We start from the raw sequence: 27,241 nt of genomic DNA on the forward strand, positions 1-27,241 counted from the left end.
TCTTGCAAGTTACTTGTTATTCAATGATTTTTTCAAGGTCCAGCAGTAATTATGCCCCTTTTACTTATGAAATCACTGTTGTAAATTTAAATGTAAATACATTTTCACTGTACAAACATTTTGCATGTGTTTAATGCATACTTCATGAGTGAACATGTTCAGTAAGAACAGGATGTGTAAATTTATACTTTTTACATTGTTCATGGTGGTTTAAAAGAATCTTTGTCAAACTGTCACACCAGATACTCTCAGATGTCTCAGGGAACATATTCGAAGTTTGTGCGTTTTTGCTGACTGAGCAGAATGCAGCAGATGGTGCAGACATTATCAGTCCTTTGGGTGAAAACCACTATTGCCTATGTTATGCATTTTAACATAACTTATGTTTAAAGTGCAGCCATTAATTGACCATTAAGCATTTTTAGGACCTTTCCAAAAAAAAAAAAAACATCACAAGCTCTTATATCCTTTAACCTCCTGAGACCCAGGGCACTGTTAATTATTCCTGGCTATTTGTGACTAGTTGGACCTGATAAGCATATAAACTAAGTGCCATCCCTGAACAGGATGCCATTACTTCATTAAATAGTCGCTACATTTGTTTTTTAAAGAGAAGTACATCCTTATATGTGTTTAGTTTACAGTATGAAGTATAACGTACAGGAAACCCAAAATGTAAAGTCCCCATATGAGGACAGAGGATTTCAGGAGGTTAAGCTGTCTGGCTTTAATGATACCTCTACATACCTCTGATGGAGCTGCTGGCTGACCACGGAGGAATGGTGTTTCGTCTCTGGTAGAAAAGGATGTAAGCTCCTCTTGTGCACACTTCCTCCTCTTGCACCAGGTCTACGCTGCTGTCATCGTAGCTATACCACTGGCCATCCACCGAATTCCTACAGTAAGCTGGAATAAAAAGAGACAACATGTATAATCAAAGGGCACCTCCATATGTGTAACTTAACAGAAAAAGGATTAGAAAATGCTCAAACCAAAAGAAGTACTGTAGTAATTTTCACTATTCTGTTTTCTGTGTTTCTCAGATAATTGTTAATAATCAGAAATTGCTGTAGCGATGAATCAGTTTCTTCCACTTGGAGCTCCTTAGCACACAACCTTGCTTGTAAATATGCCGTACATAGAAAAGCTACACATTTGAACTTGGCTTGTATTTTCCTTCACTGCAGTGAGTGTTGATAATGGTGTAGTTTTCTCAGCTTGTTAAAGCAGCATGACAGAGTATATAAAGGACCACTGCTGGACATATGGAGCTGCTCTCCAGCTCCACTGCCTCATTGTTTTGGTAGTGTTTTAACTCATTTTAAAAATGTGTTTAAAGAAGTTATTTTCTTTCTTTCTGGTGATACAAGATACACTATACTGCTAAAAGTATTTGGTAGTCTGCCTTCACACGCATATAAACTTGAGTGACATCCCATTCTTAATCCATAGGATTTAATATGATGTTGGCCAACCCTTTGCATTTTCAGGTTTTCCACAAGGTTCAGGAATGTGTTTAAGGGAATTTTTGGCCATTCTTCCAGAAGTACATTTGTGAAGTCAGACACTGATGATGGGCAAGAAGCCCTGGCTCACAGTCTCCATTCTAATTCATCCCAATGGTGTTCTGTTGGGTTGAGGTCAGGACTCTGTGCAGGCCAGTCAAGTTCTCCCACACCAAAATCACTCATCCATGTCTTTATGGATCTTGCTTTGTGCACTGGTGTGCATTCATGTTGGAACAGGAAGGGGCCATCCCCAAACTGTTCATGAAATTGTCCAAGATGTTTTGGTATGCTCAAGCATTAAGAGTTCCTTTCACTGGAAAGGAAACTGGGACTGTTGGCTGAGCCCAACTCCAGAAAAACAACCCCACACCATAATTCCCTCTCCACCAAACTTTACACTTGGCACCATGCAGTCAGACAAGTACCGTTCTCCTGGCAACTGCCAAACCCAGACTCATCCATCTGATTGCTAGACAGAGAAATATAATTCATCACTCCAGAGAACATGTTTCCATCGCACTAGATTTCAGTGGTAGCTTGCTTTACACCACTGCATCTGATACTTGGCATTGCATTTGGTGATGTAAGGCTTGGAAGCAGCTGCTTGGCCATGGAAACCCATTCCATGAAGCTCTCTATCCACTGTTCTTGAGCTAATATGAAGGCCACATGAAGTTTGGAGGTCTGTAAGCAAATGACTGCAGAAAGTTGTCGAGCTCTGTGCACTACACTGAGTGGCCTACTACTTCACGGCTATCATTCCCAATTGATTCCAGTTTGTTATAATACCACTAACAGTTGACTGTGGAATTTTTAGTAGTGAGGAAATTTCACAACTGAACTTGTTTCACATGTGGCATCCTATCACAGTACCATGCTGGAGTTCACTGAGCTCCTGAGAGCGACCCATTCTTTCACAAACGCTTGTAGCAGTCTGCATGACTCAGTGCTTAATTTTAACACCTGAATTCAATTATTTTGATGGGTGAGTGAATACTTTTGGCAATATATTGTATATATTTTTTCATTTTAGATAAATTAGGGACATCACTGTCTGTGTTATTGTGTGCAAGTCTCTCAGGTAAAAGAACTGGGATGGGATGCAACTATAAAGCGGTAGCTGTCATGGTGAAGACTTGCTTCTTCCTAATCTCCAGCTGTCACTTGCATTTCCTCTGCATATTAGCCTCAGTGTTGTGTGTCTCTGCCAACTATCTCCTGCGAGTTTCATTTCCTATGTGTCACTTGAACACATCACCTATAAATGCCTGGCTAAAGGACTATCACATACATACATATACATACAAATTAGACAGTTACATGTGCGTGTATAAAATGCAAATAAAAATGATCCCACCTCAGAATATGGTAGGGTTACTATTATTTGAAAATAGAGTAAAAAAAAATATATTATATTTATACCTTTAAAAATCCAGCTAACTCAAGTTGAACTGGGAACAGCACAACAGCATGCAAAGGGTTAGCATTATTGTCATCAGACCAGTGTAGTCTAATAATCATCCACATACTGACAGTTGTAATGGCTGCTTGGGGTGTACTTGAAACTGGAAGTCCATCCCACATTTAGGGCCTACCTTGGCTACTTGCAATTACTGTTCACGGGGGTACTGGAATGAACCACAATTCACTAATCTGAGGTCAGCAGAGACCCAAACTGTTGTTGGAGGGCTGTATCCAACCCTTTTATTTAAGATTAAAACACTAACAAGTATGAAGCAATTTACTCTGCTGAGGTACTGAATATAATACATGGTGGGAGGGCATGTGACTTCTTAAAAATGATTGATCAAAACATCTGCCCAAGAAGGAGGTGTAAATCATGTTCCATGCATCCATAAATTTGAAAAAAATTGTCTTCCTTGCGGAGTTTGCACTCTTTGTAAATCTGGCCCGATCCCTATTGTAATACACACACAGATTATTTGTATATACATGTTGTGCAGGAAGTACATTGATCTGGTTGTGTCTACTGCATGACAGAAGAGTGTGTAAAGCAATAAGAAGACACCACAGTGCATCATGACATTCCATACCAGTATAATGTCCTCCATGCATTCCTCCATGATGGTTACACACAGCATAAAGATCATACAGGTATTCGTGAGGAAGGATCATGTCAGCAGATTGGTGGGGTTGGCCTGAATGCTGTTTCCAGGAAGGTGTTGATGGCCCCAGGTTCAGGTTTTTCATACTCTGGCTTCTCTTCACTACATGGGGTGCCATGTCCAGACCAGTCAGAGGGAAACGCACGAGGGTGGACAGCTTGTTCCTTCGCTCGCCTACCTGTTTCAAAAGTCATTATTCATGAATACAGTCCATATATTGCTGTTTCAGAACATATTCAGAGCCAGTAATGTTTGCACACTTTATCAGCAGAGAAACCTCTGCTGAGAGATCATAATTTCTTTCATATAGTCTGACACAATGAGTCTCTCAGGGGCAGGGACTGAAGACTGTTAATTCTTAAGTAAAAATGAATGTGACTAAATACAGCGAGGTTCTTGAGGAAAAACGGCTACAGAGTGCTGTAAACAACCATGACCTTTTATTTTGACATAGCTATGCAATTCATAGATGCAAGCCTGGCAATATCTGGCAGGAAGAATGTGATAAGTTGTCGCAACTCAAATCCAACAGTTGCACAAAGCTTGCACTGACATGCCTAAGAAGACTCAAATCACTTTTCAGTATAGAGGCTCTCCTCCTGAGATTGGATATTTATCATGATGGAAGGACCTGCGTAACCCCTCACCTTAGAAATTGTGTTGTGCAGATGACGGGCTCCAGTCACATGCTAAGCTGGTGCTTGGCACAGCGTTCGACACAATGACTGAATTAATTCTAATGCAAAGACTACGAAAAGGCACACTGACTGGGAACTCCAAAATCAGGATCTGATATTGGAGTTTCTGGAAAAAAGTGGTGAATTAGCAGTATGGCTTAACTCATGGGGCCTCAGTGAACTAATATGCTGCCACGTGCTTGTGAGATCAGACTGAGGAGAGCTAGATGGATGCCAAACATTGAATGAAGGTGCAGCATTGGTGGACTGAACTTTTGCAGCAAAAATATTTTGATACGTTCAACGACATCTTTCTAGGGTAGTGGTTCCCAAAGTGTGGGCCGCAGCTCCCTGGTGGGTACCACGAAGGTACTGCAGAGGGACCACATTAATAACAGAAATTATTTTTTTTTAAAACCTTTATTTTACCAGGTAAAATGCATGAGAGCCAGTTCTCATTTACAAACATGAAATTACTCACAAGTATGCATAGTTACATATTTACATAAATTATGTATATAAAAAATGAATTCAAACAAGTAATAGGAGGTGTTCAGTTTGTGACATTACTCTGACCTAAATTTACGGCTCTAGTATTGAAGTTTTTGTCCCAGTGGCAAGTGGGTCACATACTGGCAATATCTTTCTGCTGGCCTGGGAATGCTTCGTTATCCCGTGGATGAGCTGAAGGAGAAAGGTCTGGGCTTCTCTGCTTAGCCTGCTGCCCTCATAACCTGGTGCCAGATAAGTGGAAGAAAATGGATGGATGAAACAGAAAATTTCCTTTCTTTAAAAGGAATTTTTCTGGTGCCCCAGCTGCTGAAATATTTCCATGATTTCATGACATTGAAAATTTCAATTTCTTTAAGGTATTTTTTTGGCACTCCAGCTGGTGGAATATTTTCATGATTTGACAAGAATTTTTTTAACAGTGAAGATTTCTCTCACTGACCAAGAAAAGGAAATGAAAACTGCAGATGAATTAATTAAAATGCAAGCAAAATATTAATAGGACTCAGTATAAAGTTAAAAGTCTTTTTTTTACAAAAACATGCACATTTTGTTCAAAGTTACTTTGTGAATGTTAATTAAATAGTGATAAAATGTTGGTGTTTTACTACACACTTCACACTTTTCATTGTCTAATTGTAACATCTGCTTTTAGCAGTTTACAAAGAGATAAAATTAATACTCAGTAGAACTGAATTCAGCTTATTGGTGTGGGACCTTCACAACAGTCCCAGTTTCTCATATAGTCCCTTGGGAAAATTAATTTCCCACTTATGTTCTACAACAATAATAGGTATTATAAAAATGATTAATCACTAATATCTGTGGCAAGTAAACGGCCGAGCAGGCAATGCCACCTGCTCTTGTCCAATGACCTGGCACCAGTCTGATATGGTAAAAAAATATTTTATGTTCTCTGCTTCCATCAACTTGGGATGTTCTTGCAAATGTAAGTGAAGATTAAAGAACTTATATACCAGACTATTGCAAACTCTGTTAAATCCTTCTTTGATTATTAAATTTGGGTCTCCATAAAACCAGTTTTTGTGTCATTAACCTGTCCTTACCTGGGCCATTTAAAAAAGAGTGATAGCTCAAATAACATTAAATTGGTTAAGTAAAGCTTAATAAGTTCTACCTCTCAATTAACACAAAACAGCACGGTGCAGTGTCTCCAAAACACATTTCAGATCAGTGGATATATTTTGTTAGCTGTGCTGGAAAATGATATGTTTTTCTAATGTGGCAAAAATATTTTTTAAAGGAGCTATTACTAAAGGTGTCATCTTTATGCACACTTGCAACAATGCTGATGTGACCTCACACTCTGAGGCACAGCAAACTGCGGCTACAAAGTGCTAGACAACTTGCAATGTGTTCATTAAAACTATCTAAAGTGAAGTGCATAGTTTGCTTTTGAAAAAAGGAACAAAAAGAACCAGGTGTATGAAGTGATACTAATGAGTCTCCTGTGCAAACAACTATTAAGGGTTTGTGTCAACCAGTGGTTTCTCAGATGTAACCATATGTTTATTCACAGTTTATTGGGCCAGTAAAGCCAAAAGTTTATTTCCATCTGACGTTCCTGAGCAAATTCACTAGTGATCAGTCAGCTATGGTAAAAAGGCAAGGTTTAGGACAAATTTAGACCTGGTGATAGCAAGAGAAACTAAAGGGATTAGTCCTTCTGAAGGGACATAATAGGTATATCAAATTTCATGGCAACCTATCAACAAGCAAAACAGGGAAAATTAGATAATAGAAACTGATGCTTCGCTCTCTGGGACACATGACAGTTAATCAATAATGTGTTGAGATATTTCACCTGGTGGTGAGAGAAGTCAAAGGATCACCAAACTCATTATGGCATGATGTCCATGAACAAAATATCATGAAATTCCAATCAGTAGTTATTACTGAAGGGCCAAAGTAGTGAAGGAACTAAAAACTATGCACCTGTGTTTTTCACCAACTTGATGGCATACATTAAGCATAAAGAAAGCAACATTATTTTAAATAAGCAAAATGTTAACAAGGACTTCCTGGATCTTTCCGCAGGACAGCACAGTGCAGTACAATTGTGACCAGTGTGGACAGTACTGAGTGATCTCAGCCAGTGAAATCAGAAAGGACATCTGGTAACTTCTGGAGTGTCAATGACCTACACACTCAAAGGTTACCTCTTTGAGAGACTACTGGGAAGCTTTCATGTGAAGAGATGGAAAAAAACTAAATAGTGAGAGTCTCCATCAGTTAGCAAAAAAGGAGGAAGCAGAGCTCTAACTGATGTTAGCAGGTGTGGGAAACTATGGCCTTGTGTGCAGAGAGGTGCAGTGAGAAAAATTCTAAACACGGCAGGCCTCTGTGGAGGAGCCATCATAGCAGTATACATTTTATCTCTATATCGGAGCTTATTCTGTTGCGCCAACCCTTTACATGTTGTCCTTCAATATTAATTGTGTTTTCCTGCATTGGTGTGGTTCATAAAGAGTGGTTAGAAAGTAGCAGAAATTAATTTGTGTGGCACTCTTTTATCGTAGTTGCATTCAGTTGCCTTCTTTCATGTTCTGCCTTTCAGTAAACAGTCAGAAATTATAAAAACACACTTTTTTTTTTTTTTTTACTTTTTTGTTGCCATGGCTCTAGACAGGATTAGTGGGGGAAGGAAATGCATGGGGTTGAGTCCTTTCTAATTTTGCAGGCTGAGATCACTGAGATTATTAAAGAACTTCACGGGGGCAAGATGCTGGGGTGTGTGGGATTTATATCGATAATACGTGTTTGGAATAAGGCATGAAGGTCAGGGACAGGTGGGGTGTTGGTTTTAATGAAGGAGGCTACAAAGCACTGTAAAAAAAACTCTGTAATTTAACAGAATTTTCCTGTTATTTTGAAAAAAAAAAATGATTTTTTTTTTTCACAGGAGAGCCATTATTTTTCCACACAAAGGACTGTAAAAATACAACATGTGAAGAGATGGAAAGAGTAACATAATTTCACGAATATTTTAGGTTTATTTTAAAGATAAAACTGTTAAATTCTAGTTTACAAATACATATCTGTAATCTGATGTATAATGATACAAAAAATATCTGTAATTTTGCATTGATTTGTTCATTAAATAACAGATATGTTGTGTCATCATGGAAGTTTTTACCAGAAAAATCATGGGGAAAGTTTTCTTCCACTTATCCATGGCTAGGTACGATGGCAACAGTCTAAGCAGAGAAGCCCAGACAACTCTCTCCCCAGCTACCTCCTCCAGCTCACCTTGGGGAACACTGAGGCGTTCCCAGGCCAGCCGAAAGATATAATCTCTCCAGCGTGTTTTGGCTCTGCCCCAGGGCCACCTCCTGGCAGCACCTCACCCAGGAGCCACCCAGGAGACATCCTAGTTAGATGCCCAAACCACCTCATCTGGCTCCATTCAATGTGGAGAAATAGCGACTCTACTCTGACCCTCCCCAATCTGAATGACTGCCCAATCCGAATGACTGCACTCCTCGTCATGTCTCTAGGCCAGCCACCCATCAGAGGAAGCCCACTTCTTGTACTGTATCTGTGATCTTGTTCTTTCAGTCACTATACAAAGCTTGTGATCACACACTGTTAAAAAAAATTCTCATCAAATCACGGTAATATTTCACCTGAAACAGAAAATACAGTTATGGGTTTTAGAAAGAAAGCTGGATATATCTGGCAAAGACCTGGCACTGGTCCAGATCTTTTCCTATTTCTTTATTCATAACTTTCAGATACTGTTCATCTGCTGTAGATGGTTTTTAGGTCTGTCACTTTTGTCTTTTGTCCTCTACTTGTTCAGTTTCCTCATGAATGCATTGCACACCATGCTGAGATATACTAAATTTACAGCTTATAGCTGTTTAGGAATCACCTTGTTGGTGCAAAAATACTACACTGCAAAAAAATTAAAGGAAGACTTTTTAATCAGAGTATAGGCTCAAGTCAGTTAAACTTCTGGGCTACTGAGCTGGTCAGTTAAGTAGCAGAGGGGGTTGTTAATCAGTTTCAGCTGCTTTGGTATTAATGAAATTAACAACAGGTGGACTAGAGGGGCAACAATGAGACAACCTCCCAAACAGGAATAGTTTTACAGGTGAAGGCCTCTGTCTTTTTCCCCTCCTCATCTTTTCTGACTTTTTTCACTAGTTTTACATTTGACTAGGGTCAGTGTCACTTCTGGTAGCATGAGACAACCTGGACCTGGACTGTACAGAGGTTGCACAGGAAGTCCATACTCCAGCAAGATGGTACATCAATATGTGCTTGTGCCAGAAGGTTTGCTGTGTCTCTCAGCACTGGCTCAAGAGCATGGAGAAGATTCCAGGAAACAGGCAGTTATTCTAGGAGAGCTGGACAGGCCCACTAAAGGTCCTTAACCCATCAGCAGGACTGATATCTGTTCCTTTGTGTGGGGAGGAACAGGATGAGCACTCCCAGAGCCCTACAAAATAACCTCCAGCAGGCCACTGGTATGAATGCCTCTGACTAAACAATTAAAACATCTGACACCATCAGGTTGCACTTCAGACTCTCCAGGAGCTCAGTGACGTCCTGGTCCAGATCTGGGAGGAGATTCCCCCAGGAATCCATCTGTCATCTCATTAGGAGCATGCCCCGACATTGTCAGGCATGCATACAAGGATTTGGGGGCCATCCAAACTACTGCGTACCATTTTGAGTTGCTGAAATGAAATAATTCTGATTCCCATTAAACAATGCTGCATCCTTTTCTTCCTAACACATTACCCAGTCCATATCAGCATAGATATCCAGCATTATTTTTTTCTCCCACTGAGATCTGATGAGTTTTTAGAGTGGTCCTTTCACTTTTTTTGGGAAGTGTATTTTTATTCTGTTTCAATTACTGTACACAAATTGCCAGTTCACCTGACCTGCGTTTCTTGATTGCTGCAGTGTGCTTGAAATCATTTACTTACACTCAGAGTCAGTTTTTCAGGAAACAAATTCACTTTTACTCACCAAATGTAGTCATCTACTCTGCAAATTGTGCCATCATGCAGCACACTCCCATCTTTTACGATCCACAGCAACATGCAACCAATATGGTAGTTTTGCCTTACAATCAGTTTCTTGCTGAATTATTTGTACCGCTCTCATCCTCTTACAAACTGGTGTTTTGTTAAAGCAAATTCTCTGGTTTGACAGCTGTGGTTTCTTTACTGTTCATACAATTACTTGTAATCACTTTTGTTGCAGCATTCAACAGACTGTTGCCATGTTCAACTTACTACAAAAAAATTACAATTATTTTGTAATAAGTTGAACCAATTCAAATCATTTTATATTTTATTCATTTCAAAGGTGTGTACTCAATCTTGCTGTATACTATATCTGGCTCCTTTAAAGTCACTTCTTTATGCTGTAGGGTCAGATGCTAATTATCCAGGTGTTTGTTACTACCAAAGATCCCTTTTAAACAAACATAGTTATTTTGATGACTGTAATAGAAAAATAATCATCAAGATGATAGCCATTTGCCTTCACTAGAGGGTAATTTAAAGTTTACTTACCTGACGGAAGCGCTTGAGATGGAGGATCAGGATGTCTGGCAGAGTCCACAGGCTCATCTTCACCATACCCTGCTGAAGCTGCTTACAGTGGGGACACTTCCAGGCATCATCAGGTGCAAGCTATAATTGGTAGGTAAATCAATTAACTGCATGTTTATATAACAGGTGATCTTAATGTATTTTTCATTAGCTTTCCCAGATCAAAACACAAAAGCTGTCTGGGTTTATTTTTTATGTATTTATTATTGCCATAATCATGCCTGATTGCATGAAAGCTTTTTAAATCAAAGTCTTGTCCCCATTCCATTTATGGGTAAAATAATTTTGTAGCCCTCCCCTGCTTTGGATTTTCATCTTCACAGAGACACCTTAGGACTCTTCAAAGTCAATGTGTATAAGGTAAATTGACTGGATTTACACAGCACTTTTCTAATCTAATCTTATTTATCCAGGCTAAATGACCCATTGATAAAAAAATACCACCCTTCCAATTACTGTCCTACTATCTGAGCCACAGTCACCTCAAATACACTGACTAATTCATAGTAGACTGCATCAAATGTTTGGGATTATTTTTTCTTCTTCTTGCTTTATGATTTAGAGCTTTATACTGCAGACTGGGAAATCAAAAGAATAAAGTGAAAGGGTCACTTGTCAGAGACAGACATCTCAAAGACTGCTCGCACTTCTGAAGTATGGATTTAACACAGGAAAATTGCTTTGAGCGGCATTTGCTCCTCATAGTGCTCAGAGGAATAATAGGCGACTTCAAAAAATTATTATATTAATAAAGGCCTTAGGCTATAAAAAATGTCCTGTGCACACAAGCTATTAGTTAATCCTACTACAACTGTCTCATAGTTAGAAATGCTAAAATTTAACATTTAAGTTGCTGTGGTTACAGGCAGGTTTTGAAAGGGGGACAATAAGTCAGTGCTGCCCACAGGGGCTTAGCTTTTTTGAAAAAAAAAAAAAAAGCCTCTCTCAAATGTACAATTCAACATTTAGAAATACTAAATTGCCTTTTCACACATTGTTGTGCTTGTGAAGCAAGTGGGGTAGAATTATTATAGTAAGAACGGAGCAGAATACCTGCCAATTAACTGCATAAACTAAAAGTCAGATCTGGTACAACGCACCAATTGTCTTGTGCAGCTTTTGTGCAGGGTGCCTGACAAATAAATAAATAAAATTACTTATTCTGCTATGCTCCAAAAAAGAGAAATTACAAGTGAATACCACAGTGGCATATCCAGCACGACTGCTATGCTACTGTGTGTCATTAAAGTGGCAAGAGTATTTGATGATGTCTGCACATGTTGTCACTGTGGTGGTAAAAAAACTCTGCTGTGGAATCATGTCGCGTTTCTTTTGCTTTTGTATGGATGATGCGATGTACTGTTTAGATAACAAAGACAGTTACTATTGTTAGTATTGCCAATGTCTGTTATCCCCTAAATAACACAAACAATGACAAGCATTAAGGTCTGCATAACAAACGTGTAATTCGCCTTAGTACAGAACTGTCAAATAAAGTTTATCAGTTGCCAACCTGTCAGAAAATTGGACTATATTGCAGTTTAAGGTTTAAAAAAAAAATAAAAAATTGTCATTGGCTTGTCATTGGCCGTTATTCTTATTGCAATGCCTGCCAATGTTATTGCAACCAAAACACCACTTTTATTGTAGCTGCAGGCTGTGGCATCACTATGCCACAACACACAACAGCACACATCAGAATACAAATTGTTAGTTTCTAAGAAGAGACGTTGCAGCTCAGAGTCTGTTCAACCTTTTATTCTCTATTGTAAAGCACTTTGTGAACTTCGTTCTTGTAAAGTGCTATATAAATAAACTTTACTTACTTACTTAATCTAAAACATGTGAGCAGTTTCAAGTAAACTGAAAAGAAAAAACGAATAATTTGATTAGTCAAGAGTGATCAAACACATTCAATTTTGACTGTACCTTACAGTATACTGGCCACAACTGGCCGGTGTGTTTCTAGTACTGTTTGTGTGTAAAAATATTTTTGTACACACTGTATTTGGACATATTTAAATAATATCAATATTTAGCAATAAATCATGAATAAAAAACAGATATGTGTCAAGGAAATATTTTTGCAGTATTTAACATTTTTAACCCCAGGTCACTTCAAAAACTCTAGCTGCCATTCTTCTGTAGTGAGTTTCAATTCAATGCAATTTAATGTTATTTATATAGCACCAAATAAAAACAAACAGTCACCTCAAGGTGCTTAATATTGTAAGGTAAAGACCATACAATAAGTACAAACATCACAAAAACACCAGCAAAGTTTAACACTTTAATTATTAGATGCAACATGAGAGAATTCATGCAGGAACATGGCAAACTAAACAGATTCAATGAAGTTTGGGGCATTTATTTATGCACAGCTTCTACAGTATTTTAATTGGGTTGAGGTGTGGACTTTGATTGGACCATTGCAACACTTCGATTCTTTTTCAGCCATGCTATTGTAGATTTGCTGCTGTGCTTGGGATCATTGTCTTGTTGTAGGACCCAAATTATGCCAAGCTTTAGCTGTCAGACACATGGCCTTGTGTCTGACTCTAGAATACTTTGGCATACAGAGGCTTAATTATACTATACATGCTTCTTTTAGGCATTTTCATTGTTATGCAGATGATACCCAGCTTTATCTATCCATGAAGCCAGATGGTGCACATCAATTACTTAAACTGCAAGAATGTTTTAAAAGACATGAAGGCCTGGATGACCTCTAATTTCCTACTTCTGAATTCAGATAAAAGTGAAGTTATTTTATTCAGCCCCACAAATCTTAGAAACATGGTGTCTAACCAGATACTTACTCTGGATTGCATTACCTTGGCCTCCAGTAACACTGAGAAATCTTGGAGTCGTTTTTGACCAGGATATGTCACTCAATGCACATATGAATATATGCAAATATGTAGGAGTGCTGTTTTGCATTTGCGCAATATTTCTAAAATTGGAAACATCCTGTGTCAGAGTGATGCTGAAAAGCTAATTCATGCATTTATTACTTCTAGGCTGGACTATTGTAATTCATTATAATCAGTCTGTCTTAAAAGCTACCTGGAAATCCTTCAGCTGATCCAAAATGCTGCAGCTAGAGTACTGACAGGGACTAGAAAGAAAGAGCATATTTCTCCCATAATGGCTTCTCTGCATTGGCTCCCTCTTAAATCCAAAATAGAATCCTGTAATATAGATTGCAATAAAACATTACAGTTGCTGAAATATAGCAGTTTTTTCAAACTGTACAACATGTTTACTCATTTATAATTCATAGTGCAGCATTTATTTTTTTTTATGAATCATTTTCCCATGGCACAGACGTTGATCCTTTGATTTGCTGCGTCAAATTCCCAGTGATAGGGTTCAGATTCTTGTACAGTAGGGATGTTGAATACTAAATTAAATATGCTTCTTAGTGTAAAAAATGTTTTTTAAACTGTCAAGTATTGTCAATAAACACTGCCCCAATATCATACAGTATCTGTCTGGAGCTATGAAATTCTATTCAGTCTCAATCAAACATCATGGGTTTCTCTAAGATACTGGTCGAGGATAGAAAAATTGAGAGAAAGTATGCTTTTGAATTAGAAATTACATAAAAAGACTTCAAAGCGGTTCTGAAATGTCATTAAAATGGCAGTTAAGAGGAACGGTGGAACATTAGGATGTCTTTCAGACAAAACTGCATGTTGGCTGGACACAAAAGGAAAACACAACATCAGATTAGCTTAGCTGACACAGGTTTGGTGATATGTCATTGTTCTATACATACTAATCCACAAGCAGGGTCACTAAAACACATAAGAAGAAAACCTTACCTGTCACCTCATCATAAAAATCATTAGCTGTTTATAAAGTGAAATCTAGCTATGCTAGAGTGCTGTTAAAGGATAGCAGACAGCCATGTACACATAGTTCTCAAGATTAAAAAAAAAAAAAAAGGAGTTAAGCATGTGTTTTGGCTACAATCATTGAAGCTATGTTTAGAAAAACATCCATTACACAAAAAGAGTGCATTCCACTACATATTAGCAAGTTCTAAGTGCAAATGTCATCCAGTCTGTTAAAGACACTTAAATGAAAAAAGTCTGAATTCTTTAATAGGACGATCATAAACCGTAATCCAGTATGAATTACTTCAAGAAATCCAAGCTGCTGTTTTGGAGAGCTCTCATAGTCTCTCTTATGCACACTGTGTGTGCCAGACAGCTTAAAAATGTCCTAGAATGTGAAATGAACTGCAAGGAACAGAAAGACTCTCAGTCAGCTTCATATTACAGGGGCATTTGCAAGTCTCTGAATGCCCAAAATTATTGTTTAAGTTTTAAAAAATAAAAAGCAACATTAAAATTTGAAGAAGCCCCACTTAATGGGTTTTTGCTACAGTGGACAGACATTCACTTTAACAAAACTACTGAAGGGGTTCCTACAGTAAATGTTTGTCTCTTTTTTTGTCTCTTTTTTTTTTCCTTCCAAAAAGAGTAGTTTTACATCAATGCTCTCTCCCATTTTTGACACTGCCTGTCACAGACACTTTGAAAGCCATTTTATCTCACTTATAGAGACATTATTATGCAAAACACATTGAGTAGAAAAAGTACAGTGGTTTGAATGCAGCATATACCTACCACTGGAAAGAATTTACTTAAACGTCTACAGATACGGAAGGCTGTAATCAATCGGTACAATATTTAATGCACATAGAAAATAATGCTAACTAATAAATTAAACTCATGTATAATGTGCTTAAATGTGTGCTTCAAAATTACTGAGTCACATGACCTGCAGATCTGTAAATATAATCAAGTATTGTTTATATTAATTTTACTTGGTGTGGGGGTGGGGGGTGGGAATAGGAGTCAGTCTCAGCTGATGAGGTAGACCGCAACCTGGACCAGTCACCAGTTCATTACAGGCCCAGCAAAGAAAAACTGCAAACCATTCACATTCATATCTGCCTACTTTAACATGCATGTCTTAGGACTGTGGACATGCATGTTAGGTTGACGTGGGCAGATATGAATGTGCCCACATGACAACCCTTCTAATCAAAACATTATTGTGCTGCCCCCAAATACAAGTAGTCTCCTTAAAAAATATTTTACATCTACATCTCTAGTCATAGTTGAGAGTTTTTGATCAACAGAATTTTAAGAGAAAAAAAACTTGAATAGGGGAATTCATAAAAAAGCAACGAGCAGCTGCTCATCAGATCTGAACAGCAGTCCATTCATACACTTCCTGATAAAATCATTGGTTTTTCTCTCTCTCTCTGCGTGTTATTAAAATTTATCATGGAACAAAAACACAAAGAAACTAGGAAGGAGTTTAAAGAGTGCGTCCTCCACAAAAACCAATGCATGTTACAGTTTTATAGAAAGTGAAACTTTAAAGGTGATCTTAATCTTGCTGACAGGCAGGTGGATCAAAAATAAAGGAAATAAATACATAACACCGCTCAGTTCTCACTTTCACAGATGAGCAAATAGAATTTTCATCAAAATCAATTATTCTAAATCTGCATCATGTATTGTATTTATTACAAAAACAAGATTCTTTTAAGACGAATACAAAGATGCTACTTATCAGCAGGTGTTAGACATTTTGTTATAATTCCCCAATTCCTAAACTGCCTATGCTAATCTAAGCACTGTAAATCCTTTGGCAGGGTTAGCTTTATATTTTTGGACAGCATCTGTTTGATATGCTTATGCTTGTCACACTTGTACTTCACAGTAGCGCATTTGGTTTTGGTTGCTTGTTTCTTTCCCCAAACTCTTTTGTCATTTGAGAACAGCCACTTCCATTTATACCACATTTATCTCCTGATCCTCCCCATGTCCTGATGCAACTTGTAACATGTGGGTTGTGTTCAGTGGTGAAGAGGAGGTGGCAGATGTGATCAGTCAAAAACTCACAACCATGCTGGTACTGGGAATTCCACAGCGTTGTCCTTTAATAAACATACTCTTCACCAACCTTATAAAATCCGGTTGAACAGCTGCTGCATTATCATACATGAAAATAAGCAGTGTTCATACAACCCATAACGTTACAAAGAGTTAGGGAGATAAACTATAGGTCCACCTCGGTCCATGTGTCCATCTGCCAAAACGTTTCTCCCATGCACTCTACAGAGGAGCGGTGACGGATTCTTGTGACATCACTAACAAAAGCTTAGGCTGTTGTAAAGAGACACCACACAATTATGACTGTTACAAACTGCAGAGCCGTCACTTATTGGCCCTCTCAGTATATATACCAAAAGTTTATAACATCTATTCCCAGCTAGACTGTTTTTTTTTTTTTGTTGATTTTTGGCCACAGTGGCTTTTTTTGACAGTGTAAAGAGAGGAAATGGGGGAAAGACACAGGGGAAGACACGCGGGCAAATCGGCAACAGGCTGGGACTCGAACCTACGCCGCCTGCACCGCAAAGCAGCATATGTATGTGGGCACCTGCTCTACCTCTGGGCACCACTGAGACCATTTTTTTGCACTGGGTCTGATCTTTTACAGTAGCTTATTGTATTTTTATGGGATTTTTAACCTTTGGCCTGTAACGTGGGTCCTGATTTTTGCCTAAATCTTTTTGCCTTGTCTTCCTGCCTTAACTGAATTTAACTCACTGAACGCCTAGTTGACTTTTACTTCTGTAAAAGTGATGAGCTTTTGGAATACCTTTGCTGAGTCATGACAAACTGCTAATAAAAGGTAAGACTGTGATTTATGATGTGTTGACTTAATTTCTATAATCAAACACCCTGAGGGGCAGTACTGAGTTTCAATATTTGACTTGCTATGAGTGTTGGTGAGAACAGTGTAATTTAGAGAAAAGAGGCCATTTACAAAAAAATACAGCATCTGGTGGTAATACCAAAGAATAAATCTGATGTGATCTGCTGCACAGAAAACATTTGTAGTTTACTGGCCTAAATGTCTCAAAAGTGTTCAGTCACTGAGAGTGTTAGATAAAAGTTTCTGGTGTTTCAATCTCGGAAACTGCATATGACTGGGTGTGTATTTGGCACTGTACACAGCTGTCTCCTAGCAGACAGGAACAATTTATTCCACAACCCGAGATTTTTCCCACAAGGAACAACTTTCTCTCTAAGTGGACTGTTGAGCAGTACAAGTAAGATGAAAGAATACGTCAAAATCTGTGCGCAAACAGAGATGACCTGTGTCAGTTTGTGCGTTATGCCCTTACTATTGTGGGTAATTTGCACACCACTGGAGTGAAATATTAGCAATATTCATGGAGACAGCACAAGTATAAAAACCCAAGTGCATACTTAAAGTCAGCTTTTATATATATATATATATATATATATATATATATATATATACATATATATATACCCTTACTTCCAGTAGGGGTCCCCGGGCTACACCCCCCATGCTAACCAAGCCTACCTCAGAATATGAGCGAGAGATAAATGATTGAAGCCACATTGACTTGAACATCGCCCGAATTAACAAGGTCCGCGTCAGGTGTTGAGGAACCAGGGCATTCTGATGATAAGTGGGCTACTGGAACCAGAAGGTTACGGCATAAGTGGACACGAGATGAGAACTGGGAACTGTTGGAATGCTACTATACATGTAATTCCAGCGAGAGGGGTTACATGAAGAGGACCTATGGATTCTTCAAAACCCAACATCCAAACTGACGGCGAAACAACTTGTGGCTCCGTGTTCCAACATACGAAAGAAGCAGATGCTTTCGCTGCTAGAGATTGATGAGGTACAACACAAATGCTGACCTGAAAGATAAGATCATGGCTAAGAAGGCGAACTGGACCCCTCGATGCCGACTACCAAGACTATGTGAAGTACTCTCTGAAGACCTACTAGAAGATGCGAATGCAGCACTACGGACAATCCTTAACACTATCATCATTGAAACCAATCAGTTGATGTATAACACGGCAGCAGTGATCCTTGAGATGCTTGGCTATAAGATGAACAGTAACAAGGAGCAGTACCTTCCATGGAAACGACGACTAGAGGTTAAGATCAAGGCAGCACGAAGGGAAGTTAACCAGCTCTCAGAGTTGCAGAAGGGTGGGATGAAGAAAGCGGTGCCTAAGAAGTACAACAGGCTGTCCATATCTGAGGGCCTTAGAGACTGCCAAGCAAAGACTCACAGCCTTGGCTAGCCACCTGAAGAGGTATACCAGAGAAATAGAAGCCAGGAAAATAAACCGGATGTTCTCCACCGAACCATCCAAGGTATACTCTCAGTGGCAGGGGAACAATATGAGAACAGCACCCCCACCAAGGCTGGAGATGGAACAATACTGGAAGAGCAAATGGGAGAAGGGTGCATCACACAACACCAATGCTCAGTGGCTAGTGGATCTAAGAGCAGACAACAGCAACCTCCCTGAACAGGCCCCAGTAACCATCACAGTGGCAGACATCCAAGAAAGAGTCTCACACATGAAGAGCTGGACAGCACCAGGCCCTGATATGATTCACACCTACTGGCTAAAGAAGCTAACTGCACTCCACGAGCACCTGGCATCACAAATGAACCAACTGCTAGAGGCTAAGACACACCCAGAATGGCTGACTGAGGGCCAGACAGTCCTGATCCCCAAGGACCCCCAGAAGGAACCAGTCCCATCCAACTACCGGCCCGTAACCTGCCTCAGTACAACATGGAAACTCCTGTCAGGCATCATAGCAGCTAAGATGAGTAGACATGTGGCACAATACATGAGTGAGGCCCAGAAAGGGATAGGCAGAGAGACCAGGGGAGCAAAACACCAGCTACTAGTAGATAGAGCAGTCACTCGAGACTGTAAGACCCGACTGACTAACCTCTGCACCGCCTGGATTGACTACAAGAAAACCTATCACTTGATGCCGCACACATGGATCCTGGAATGCCTAGAACTGTATAAGATCAACAGGACCCTAAGAGCTTTCATCAAGAACTCAATGGGTATGTGGAGAACAGCACTAGAGGCCAACTCCAAGCCCATTGCACAAGTCAACATCAAGTGTGGGATTTACCAAAGAGATGCTCTGTCCCCACTGCTGTTCTGCATAGGCCTGAATCCCCTCAGCCAGATCATCAACAAGACTGGCTACGGAGACCGACTACGGAATGGAGCAAGAGTGGCTAAGAATGCTAAGAGTGAACGAGATAGTCATGCAATTATTACCTCTAGGCTGGACTATTTTAATAATTACTACTAGGTTGTCCTAAAAGCTCCCTGAAAAGCCTTCAGATGATCCAAAATGCTAAAGGTAGAGTTCTGACAGGGACAAGAAAAAGAGAGCATATTTCTTCCATAATGGCTTCTCTACATTGGCTCCCTGTTTCCAGAATCGAGAGCCTTCGGAGTCTTCATCTTTCATGCGTCTCTTCTGTGGAACATGTACAATGCTGCTTTCATATTTACCAATGGAAGCAAAATGCCAAGAGAGGACCATTTAAAAAAACAGAAAGAAAGGAAACTACAGCAGGCAGCCCAGGGCCTTTTTTTTTTTTGGTTGAAATGTAAATTAAAGCTTTGAGATGAAATTGCTCTGCTTCATGACATTCAGTGATATTAAATCTATAATACAAATGCTGCGTTTATCTGGTGAGAACAAAAGCTCATCTTGTTACTTGCAGGGATCCTCAAATCCAGGCCTCGAGGGCCGATGTCCTGCAACTTTTAGATGTGTCTCTACTTTAGCACACCTGAGTCAAATATAGAAGTAATTAGCAGAACTCTGGAGGACTTGAATGCATATTGAGGAGGTAATTCAGCCATTTGATTCAGGTGTGTTGGATCAGGGACACATCTAAAAGCTGCAGGACACCAGCCCTCGAGGCCTGGATTTGAGGATCCCTGCTTTAGAGTCTTGTTCAGTCTTACCTGCTCTTCTTTGGTATACAGCTTAAAGCACTCGTCCAAGGTACAGCTATGCTGCTGAAGGTGCTGTTGCTGCTGGTTCCTCACACTCTCTGCATCCTTTACTACCTCCTCCTGGATGCTGCCAAACAGACTGGACCACACACAAAGGGGATTGCTCTCATTCGTTGGCAGGATTTGAGTAAAATATCACTCAGGTTGCCATCAGCCAAGCTTTTAAAATATGAGTTCTGCATATTTTTTAAAGTATTCGCCATGAAACGTGTGTACAGTGCTTACCATTCTTTAGTGCTCAGCTCCCATTCAATAACGAGCTTCACGTGAGGGGGGCCCCCTGGGCCACAGAACTTCAGAGCTCTACAAAACAGCAGAGAAGAGCAAGAAAGTTATCTTTCAGCTCTAAATACATATTTTATGAGCTCAGTTTTCTCAGTGATAGTATTCCATCATCTTCAAAAGCCTGGAATAAACCATATTAAATGAATAAAACCAAAGAAGGCTAAAATTTGTGCTGCTATCATGCAACAGCTGCTCTTGTGACAGCTGCTATGTTTCCATGGAGTATAATATTCAGAGTATAACCAATTATAAAGCCAAAACAGAACATTTCTTGTTGCAGGCGAGGTGGTTTAAATGTTTTAATAAATTAATTTAAATGCCACGTTAACCTGATTACTTTCCAGCTGTGGTCTTCCGGGCCCTGTCCTCAGTCTTCACCACTCCCCAAAATCAACATCTTCCAAGCTGCCCTGATTCTATTCAAAACAAACTCTCCAGAAACTCTCAATAATGGCAACTGATATGAGAAATTATTCTATTCGTCTATTATTCTGAATTACCTATTTTTTATGAATTACTTATTTTTATTCTTTTTATGTATATATATATTTTTTACAACTTATTATGGGCTGCTGCAGGTACAAAATACATTTCACTGTGCATTATACTGTGTATAACTGTGTATGTGCATGTATCGCGTCCTGCTTTGAGGTCCTTTCCCTTCCTACCGCACAGCTTAACCGTGACACTGTTGCACAGGAGAGATGATAAATATTCATCTTCACGCAAATAATCAGCACATGCTTTGGCACATGTAAATACCAGAAAAAACACGTCCTTTAGTATATTCTTCAATTTGAGCCATTTCAAATGGCTCATGAGCATATAACTGCAGCTAATAAGCCTATCAAAATTTGCATGGATTAGCTATAATGTAATTTATTCCACAGTAATACACACACACACACACACACACACACACACACACACACACACACACACACACACACACACACACACACACACATTCTTACACACACTGGCTGTAGGTTTACAGAGTGACACCGACCAAAGCTGAGACCTGGCTTCACATCCAGCATTAGTATGCAAAGATATGATTTTTTTTTTCTGTAGTGAGGGGCACAGTGTTCATATTTCAGGGCTTACCTTCACTGCTTTCATCTCAGGAGGAAAGAAACGGCATCAGTATTCAGCAGTCAAGTAGCTATGATGGAAGGGCCAAGGTGCGTGTAATAATTACTGAATGCTAAGAACAGAATGATGGATCACCACTGGCAGATTTATTTATTTTATTTTTTTTCTTTGGAGCTATGTTTTATTTTGTGAAGTGTTTGTTTTCTAGATGGACACATTCTGGGGATTCCAAGCGCAGTTAAATATTGACTCATTCTCACTATGAGTAATTTCATTCCAACTTCAAACAAGACCTCACGTTGTTGTCTCAGTATTGTTCCCTATGAGCACATTTAATGCATAAAAGGGTATGCACCACTTGTTACTAGCAAATACCAGACTTCTGCGACCTGTCAGCACAACAATGAAAGAAACAAACACTAAAACCTTAAAAAACACCACCGTCTCTACAGACGCTCTCCTTGATAAAGTAATCTCACAATTAATTCCTCCCGGGGACCATTTAAATTACTTTAATTGAACAATTGCTCCGTGTGTAAACAGTAGTACCACAAAATTAAATCAAATCCAGATCCCAGAGCATCGGCAGGAGCTCTGAGCGGCCAGTTAATTGCCTACAAGTCTATAATTATTTAAGTCTCACACAACACGCAGACAAACATTAATTATCTTTTTAATCAGGTGGTTAGACAACAAGCTGAATGGAGCAATACATTTAAAACTAGTTTGTAAACTAGATAAACATATAATGGTGTAGACAAAAGAAAACAGATCTGTTATTTTTATATACTTTGTCAAACCTACGTTGGCAATAAGTACCTGAAGTCTGGAATCAATGGCTATAACCAAACAAAGGCTTTCCTTCTTTGTTGCTTTTCTAAACCCTTTTGCACCTGTTTCCAGTTGTTTGGTTTTGTCTTCAGCCACTGAAGATGTGCTCAATGGGATCAACTGGTCATGTGAACTACTATCTGTACTTTCAAAAACCTCCCAGGCTGCTTTTACAGTATGTTTTGGTCACTGTCCATTGTTTGTACTGGTCCAGTCGACTTTGCTGCATTACGATGAATCTGAACAGAAAGTCATTTCATTAAATTATTAAATAAATATATTGGTCAATATTACATATTGGATGATATACTGGTATTGGCATGTATAACGGCCAATAAATGAAAATTTAAAAATTAAAGAAGAGATGGGAGAAACACCTTTGACCCATGTCAGTTTGTCCACCAGAGGGCAGTCTCCAACTTCCCTGTAGGCAGCTTGTGTTTAGAACACCACAAACACAACCACCAGCTAATCCACGCAAAGTCCAAAGCGAGCGCATATCTAAGTAATACAGGACTTCTGACAATAAAACATTATTTTTAACCAGCATTGTTGTATTATCCTACTAATGGCCCATTAATAACTACACAAAACAAATGTTAGGAAAATCTGTTTCACTGAAAGAAAAATCTGATACATCAGATTATTAAATCACCAAATATCGGTATCAGTAAAATCCTATATCGGTCAGGGTCTACATTCCAACAATAAACACTAGTGAAACAGTACCATTGGAAACACTAGATGCATGCCAAAGCATCATACTGACACACTTTTAGAGGACGTGTTATCATACGTTTTGGATTGTGAGCCATTCTAAACGTACTACATACTTTTTTCTTCCTTTCCTTATGTTATGGGTTGATTTTATTTTTATCTGTCTAAATAATGCTGTGGCAGAACTGCTACGGCGTTCTTATGTTTTTAGAAATATTTCCTCTTTTTATCCTTGGGGCTGATAGATGCTTTTTACCCTGTGGTGAACATTCTTCTTCTTCTGTTTATGACAGAGTGGAATAATGAAATGTTTACCTTATAGAGAGTGTGTTTCACTTAACTGAATATAAGAAGATCATCCACCACTGCTGTCTTCTGTAGACCTCCAGGCCTTTCTGTTGCTGAGCTCAATAGTGTTTTCCTTTTTTTTTTTTTTCAGATGCATCAAACTTATTTTGCACTCCTTTGATGAATTTGGGTTTTTTTCTTTTGAAGCTGGAGATTTTTATGTTTACATAAAATGGCTTTCAAATGCAAATTTTATTATAAAGAAAGAAATTGCCCAAAATGAAAAAAATTTCAAGTGAAATGTCCAGTTATATTTGATCCTCTGAAAACAGTGAACTGCATATAAAAATGGCTGTAATTCCTCAACAATTGAAGCGGTGCCTTTGTTGAATTAAAGCTGAAAATCTGCAGCTCACTTGCATTTTACTATTTCATTGTCATGGTGTACAAAGCCAAAATTCTAAAAATTGCAACTCTGTCCAAAAATTCCACAAATCTTCAGAATATCATCACACAAAGTTTTTTTTCTTGCTCCTTGTGACGGCTTTTGTGCTAAACACTAAGGCTCATGCACTTCAGAAGAGACTGTTGTTAATGAAACCCTGTCACAGAGAGATAACTTGATTATCCTGAGTAGCTGTTTTGTAAGCTTTGAGAATCACAATCCGAATGACACGCATGTATTAAAGACTGACAGAAGTGATTTTGGAAAGCTAGAAAAAAAATTGGAAAGTAAACTGAAAGCTACCAAGATGATTAAACAACTACACATACATGGATGGGTAGTTTACCAAATGGTCATTTGGTAAATCCAGTTTGTGAGCTTTTTATGTAGATCAATATTTATACATTAACCACAGAATTAGTTACTGAAAATTTACAATAACTTGCTTAAATGCATTTACACACACACTGCCCATAAAAATTAAAGGAGCACTTCAAAAGCACATTAGATCTCAATGGGGAAAAAAATCATGCTGGATATCAGTACTGACATGGACCGGGTATTGTGTTAGGAATGAAAGGATGCCACGATGTTTGATTGAAATTAAAACTATCAACCTACAGAGGACTGAATTCAAAGACAATCAAAGTGAAAGAATGATGCGACAGGCTAGTCCATTTTGCCGAAATGTAATTGTAGCAACTCAAAATGGTACTCTGTAGTGTGTATGGCCCCACCTGCTTGTATGCATGCCTGACAACATTGGGGCATGCTCCTAATGAGAAGACAGATGGTGTCCTGGGGGATCTCCTCCCAGATCTGAACCAGGGCATCACTGAGCTCTTGGAGAGTCTGAAGTGTAACCATGTGTCATCTGATGGACTGAAACATTATGTCCCACAGGTGTTCTGTTGGATTTAGGTCAGGTGAGTATGGGGGCCAGTCAATTATATCAATTCCTTCATCCTCCAGGAACTGCCTGCATACCCTTGCCACATGAAGCATTGTCATGCACCAGGAGAAACCAAGGACCCTCCGCACCAGTCTAGGGTCTGACAGTGGGTCCAAGGGTTTCACCCTGATACCTAATGGCTGTCAGGGTGCTGTCGCTTAGCCTGTAGAGGTTTGTGCATCCCTTCATGGGTATGCCTCCCCAGATCATCACTGACCCACCACCACACCAGTCATGCAGTTTTTCCAGACTCTTTCAGATCTGTCGCATGTGCTCAGGGTGAACCTGCTCTCATCTGTGAAACGCACAAGGTGCCTCAATGGACAGACAGATGCCCTGAAGGATGGACAGGCAAATACTGTGTTGCCCATCTTTGAAGAGTAAAGAACTCATATGCCAAGACTGGAAAGGTAAACCCTAACTGACAGAAACCTGGACAGACGGATGCTATCACGACAATATCCCCTCTCTTTATATCGGACGGGAGGATAAAAACAGCCAGAAGAGACGAGAAAGGAAAAATGTCAATGGCCTCCATGTGTAAGACCATTCCTGTTTTGGGGGTTATCTTATTATTGCCCCTCCAGTGCACCTGTTGCTCAGTTCATTAACACCATAGCAGCTGAAACTGATTAACAACCCTTCTGCTGCTTAACTGACCAGATCAACATCCCAGACGTTTCACTGACTTGCTGCTGCTCTGTGTGTGTGTGTCTATGTCAGTCCATCGGTTTTCCTCACATACTGTATTTATCTGCCTGTTCTCCTTTGCTATAATAATGTCCATACTCTATGCCTTTTGTTTTTTCCGGTCCTTTTCTCTGTTTTTCTTTGAATTATTTTGGTATAAGTTTGTATTTTCCTGGAAACTCCAGCTACCTTGTATTTATTTGTATATTGAGACTCATGGTTCACGTTTCTGGGTCCACATCTAACCTAAACACTGCATCAAATCTGGTGCTTCTAATTGAGTTGTATGCAAAATTCTAACTTTGTTTTGTCCCATGTTTTTTTTTTAAGAAGTCCATCTTCATGCATTAAGTCAACTAAATCACAGCTATGAAATGAACTGCAGCTGCCATCAAGAGGGCATACAGCACCACATGCTCCCCAAACAGGCTTGTTTACACACACGCACACACACAATGAATATAGATATAACCTGGAAAAGTTCATTTCCTTGCCCCTCGGTGGAAGGCCTGACCTTCACTGCAGCTTAGTAGAACAATAGCACAGATGTATACTAAGCTCCTCTCCTGTTCTGTGACACCTTGATGCTCTTAATTACACAGGAAATAAAGATCTTATCTTCACACTGTTAAATTTATTTTATAGCCTGTAGCTTGCAGCGCTATCTAGGTCAACTGGTTTCTACAGGGAATTTTAGTTTTTCTGCCCCCAGACCATCAACAAATATGGCTGGAGGCAACGTATTTTTAGTATGTCCAACTATCCATAGCCACATGAAAATTTAACACAGATGTCTGATAGGATAATGTGAAATATAATATTTTATAAAAGAGATAAAAGGAAAAAAACTCTGACACATTATTCAACATCATTAACTCACACAGGGTCAAATACTGAGCTGGTGATCTTTGGTGCCTACAAACTGACAGTACAAGGTGTTTTGAAGTTCACTGACTTTGCCCATGAAAGAAAAAAAAATTGCGATTACATTTTAGCCTATCTCAACTTCTAGGTCGTATCACCACATCTAGGCCACACCCAGCATGTTTTCTATTTTTAGTTTGCTCCCTGGAAGTCTTGCTCTGACCATTTCCAATTGTGCATCTGTAATCAGTTTTGGACTCCTTCCACTGTGTAAAACGATGACCCTGCAAATGACAACAAAGTTATGGGTTGCCATATGTGGTGAGCATAAGGGCAATGAGCAATAATGTTGGTGCGGCCAAAAAAAATGCTTTTTCAGATCATATGCCTATAATGGCACATGCCACTGTTGACTTTGGATGAATGCTGCCCCCTTCACATTTACAATTTGACTCTGAGAGCTGAATTCACAATCCACACCATGCACTTGATGGAGCTGGATCTGATGCGCCTCCTTGTGGCTTGGATGCTGTGCCTTCATCCACTAAAGGCCATGTCCACGCACACACTCCCATTTTTTTTAAAACAGGGATTTTGTGCTTTTGTTTAAATAATAAATAAGTAAAAAATCCCATCCACATGAACACAAGAACTTATGATTCAACAGACACCTTTGCTATATTTTTCAAAATAGCTGTGCATGTGTGGACAGGGCCAAAAA

General features: G+C 39.2%; 1 protein-coding gene across 1 annotated transcript in view; it reads right to left on the minus strand.

Moving 5' to 3' along the window:
* The window catches only part of usp43a (ubiquitin specific peptidase 43a), a 137,328-nt gene that overhangs the window by 11,673 nt on the left and 98,414 nt on the right, over nt 1–27,241 (minus strand). The window contains exons 10-14 of the mRNA XM_030733230.1: nt 20,579–20,656; nt 20,303–20,432; nt 10,377–10,496; nt 3,563–3,812; nt 748–906 (exon numbers count right to left, since the gene is read on the minus strand). Of these exons, the coding sequence (XP_030589090.1) occupies nt 748–906; nt 3,563–3,812; nt 10,377–10,496; nt 20,303–20,432; nt 20,579–20,656 (737 nt within the window). The remainder of the gene's footprint in view (nt 1–747; nt 907–3,562; nt 3,813–10,376; nt 10,497–20,302; nt 20,433–20,578; nt 20,657–27,241) is intronic.

The sequence above is a fragment of the Archocentrus centrarchus genome, chromosome 1 (genome assembly GCF_007364275.1).
Source record: "Archocentrus centrarchus isolate MPI-CPG fArcCen1 chromosome 1, fArcCen1, whole genome shotgun sequence".
NCBI classification, from domain to species: Eukaryota; Metazoa; Chordata; class Actinopteri; order Cichliformes; family Cichlidae; genus Archocentrus; species Archocentrus centrarchus.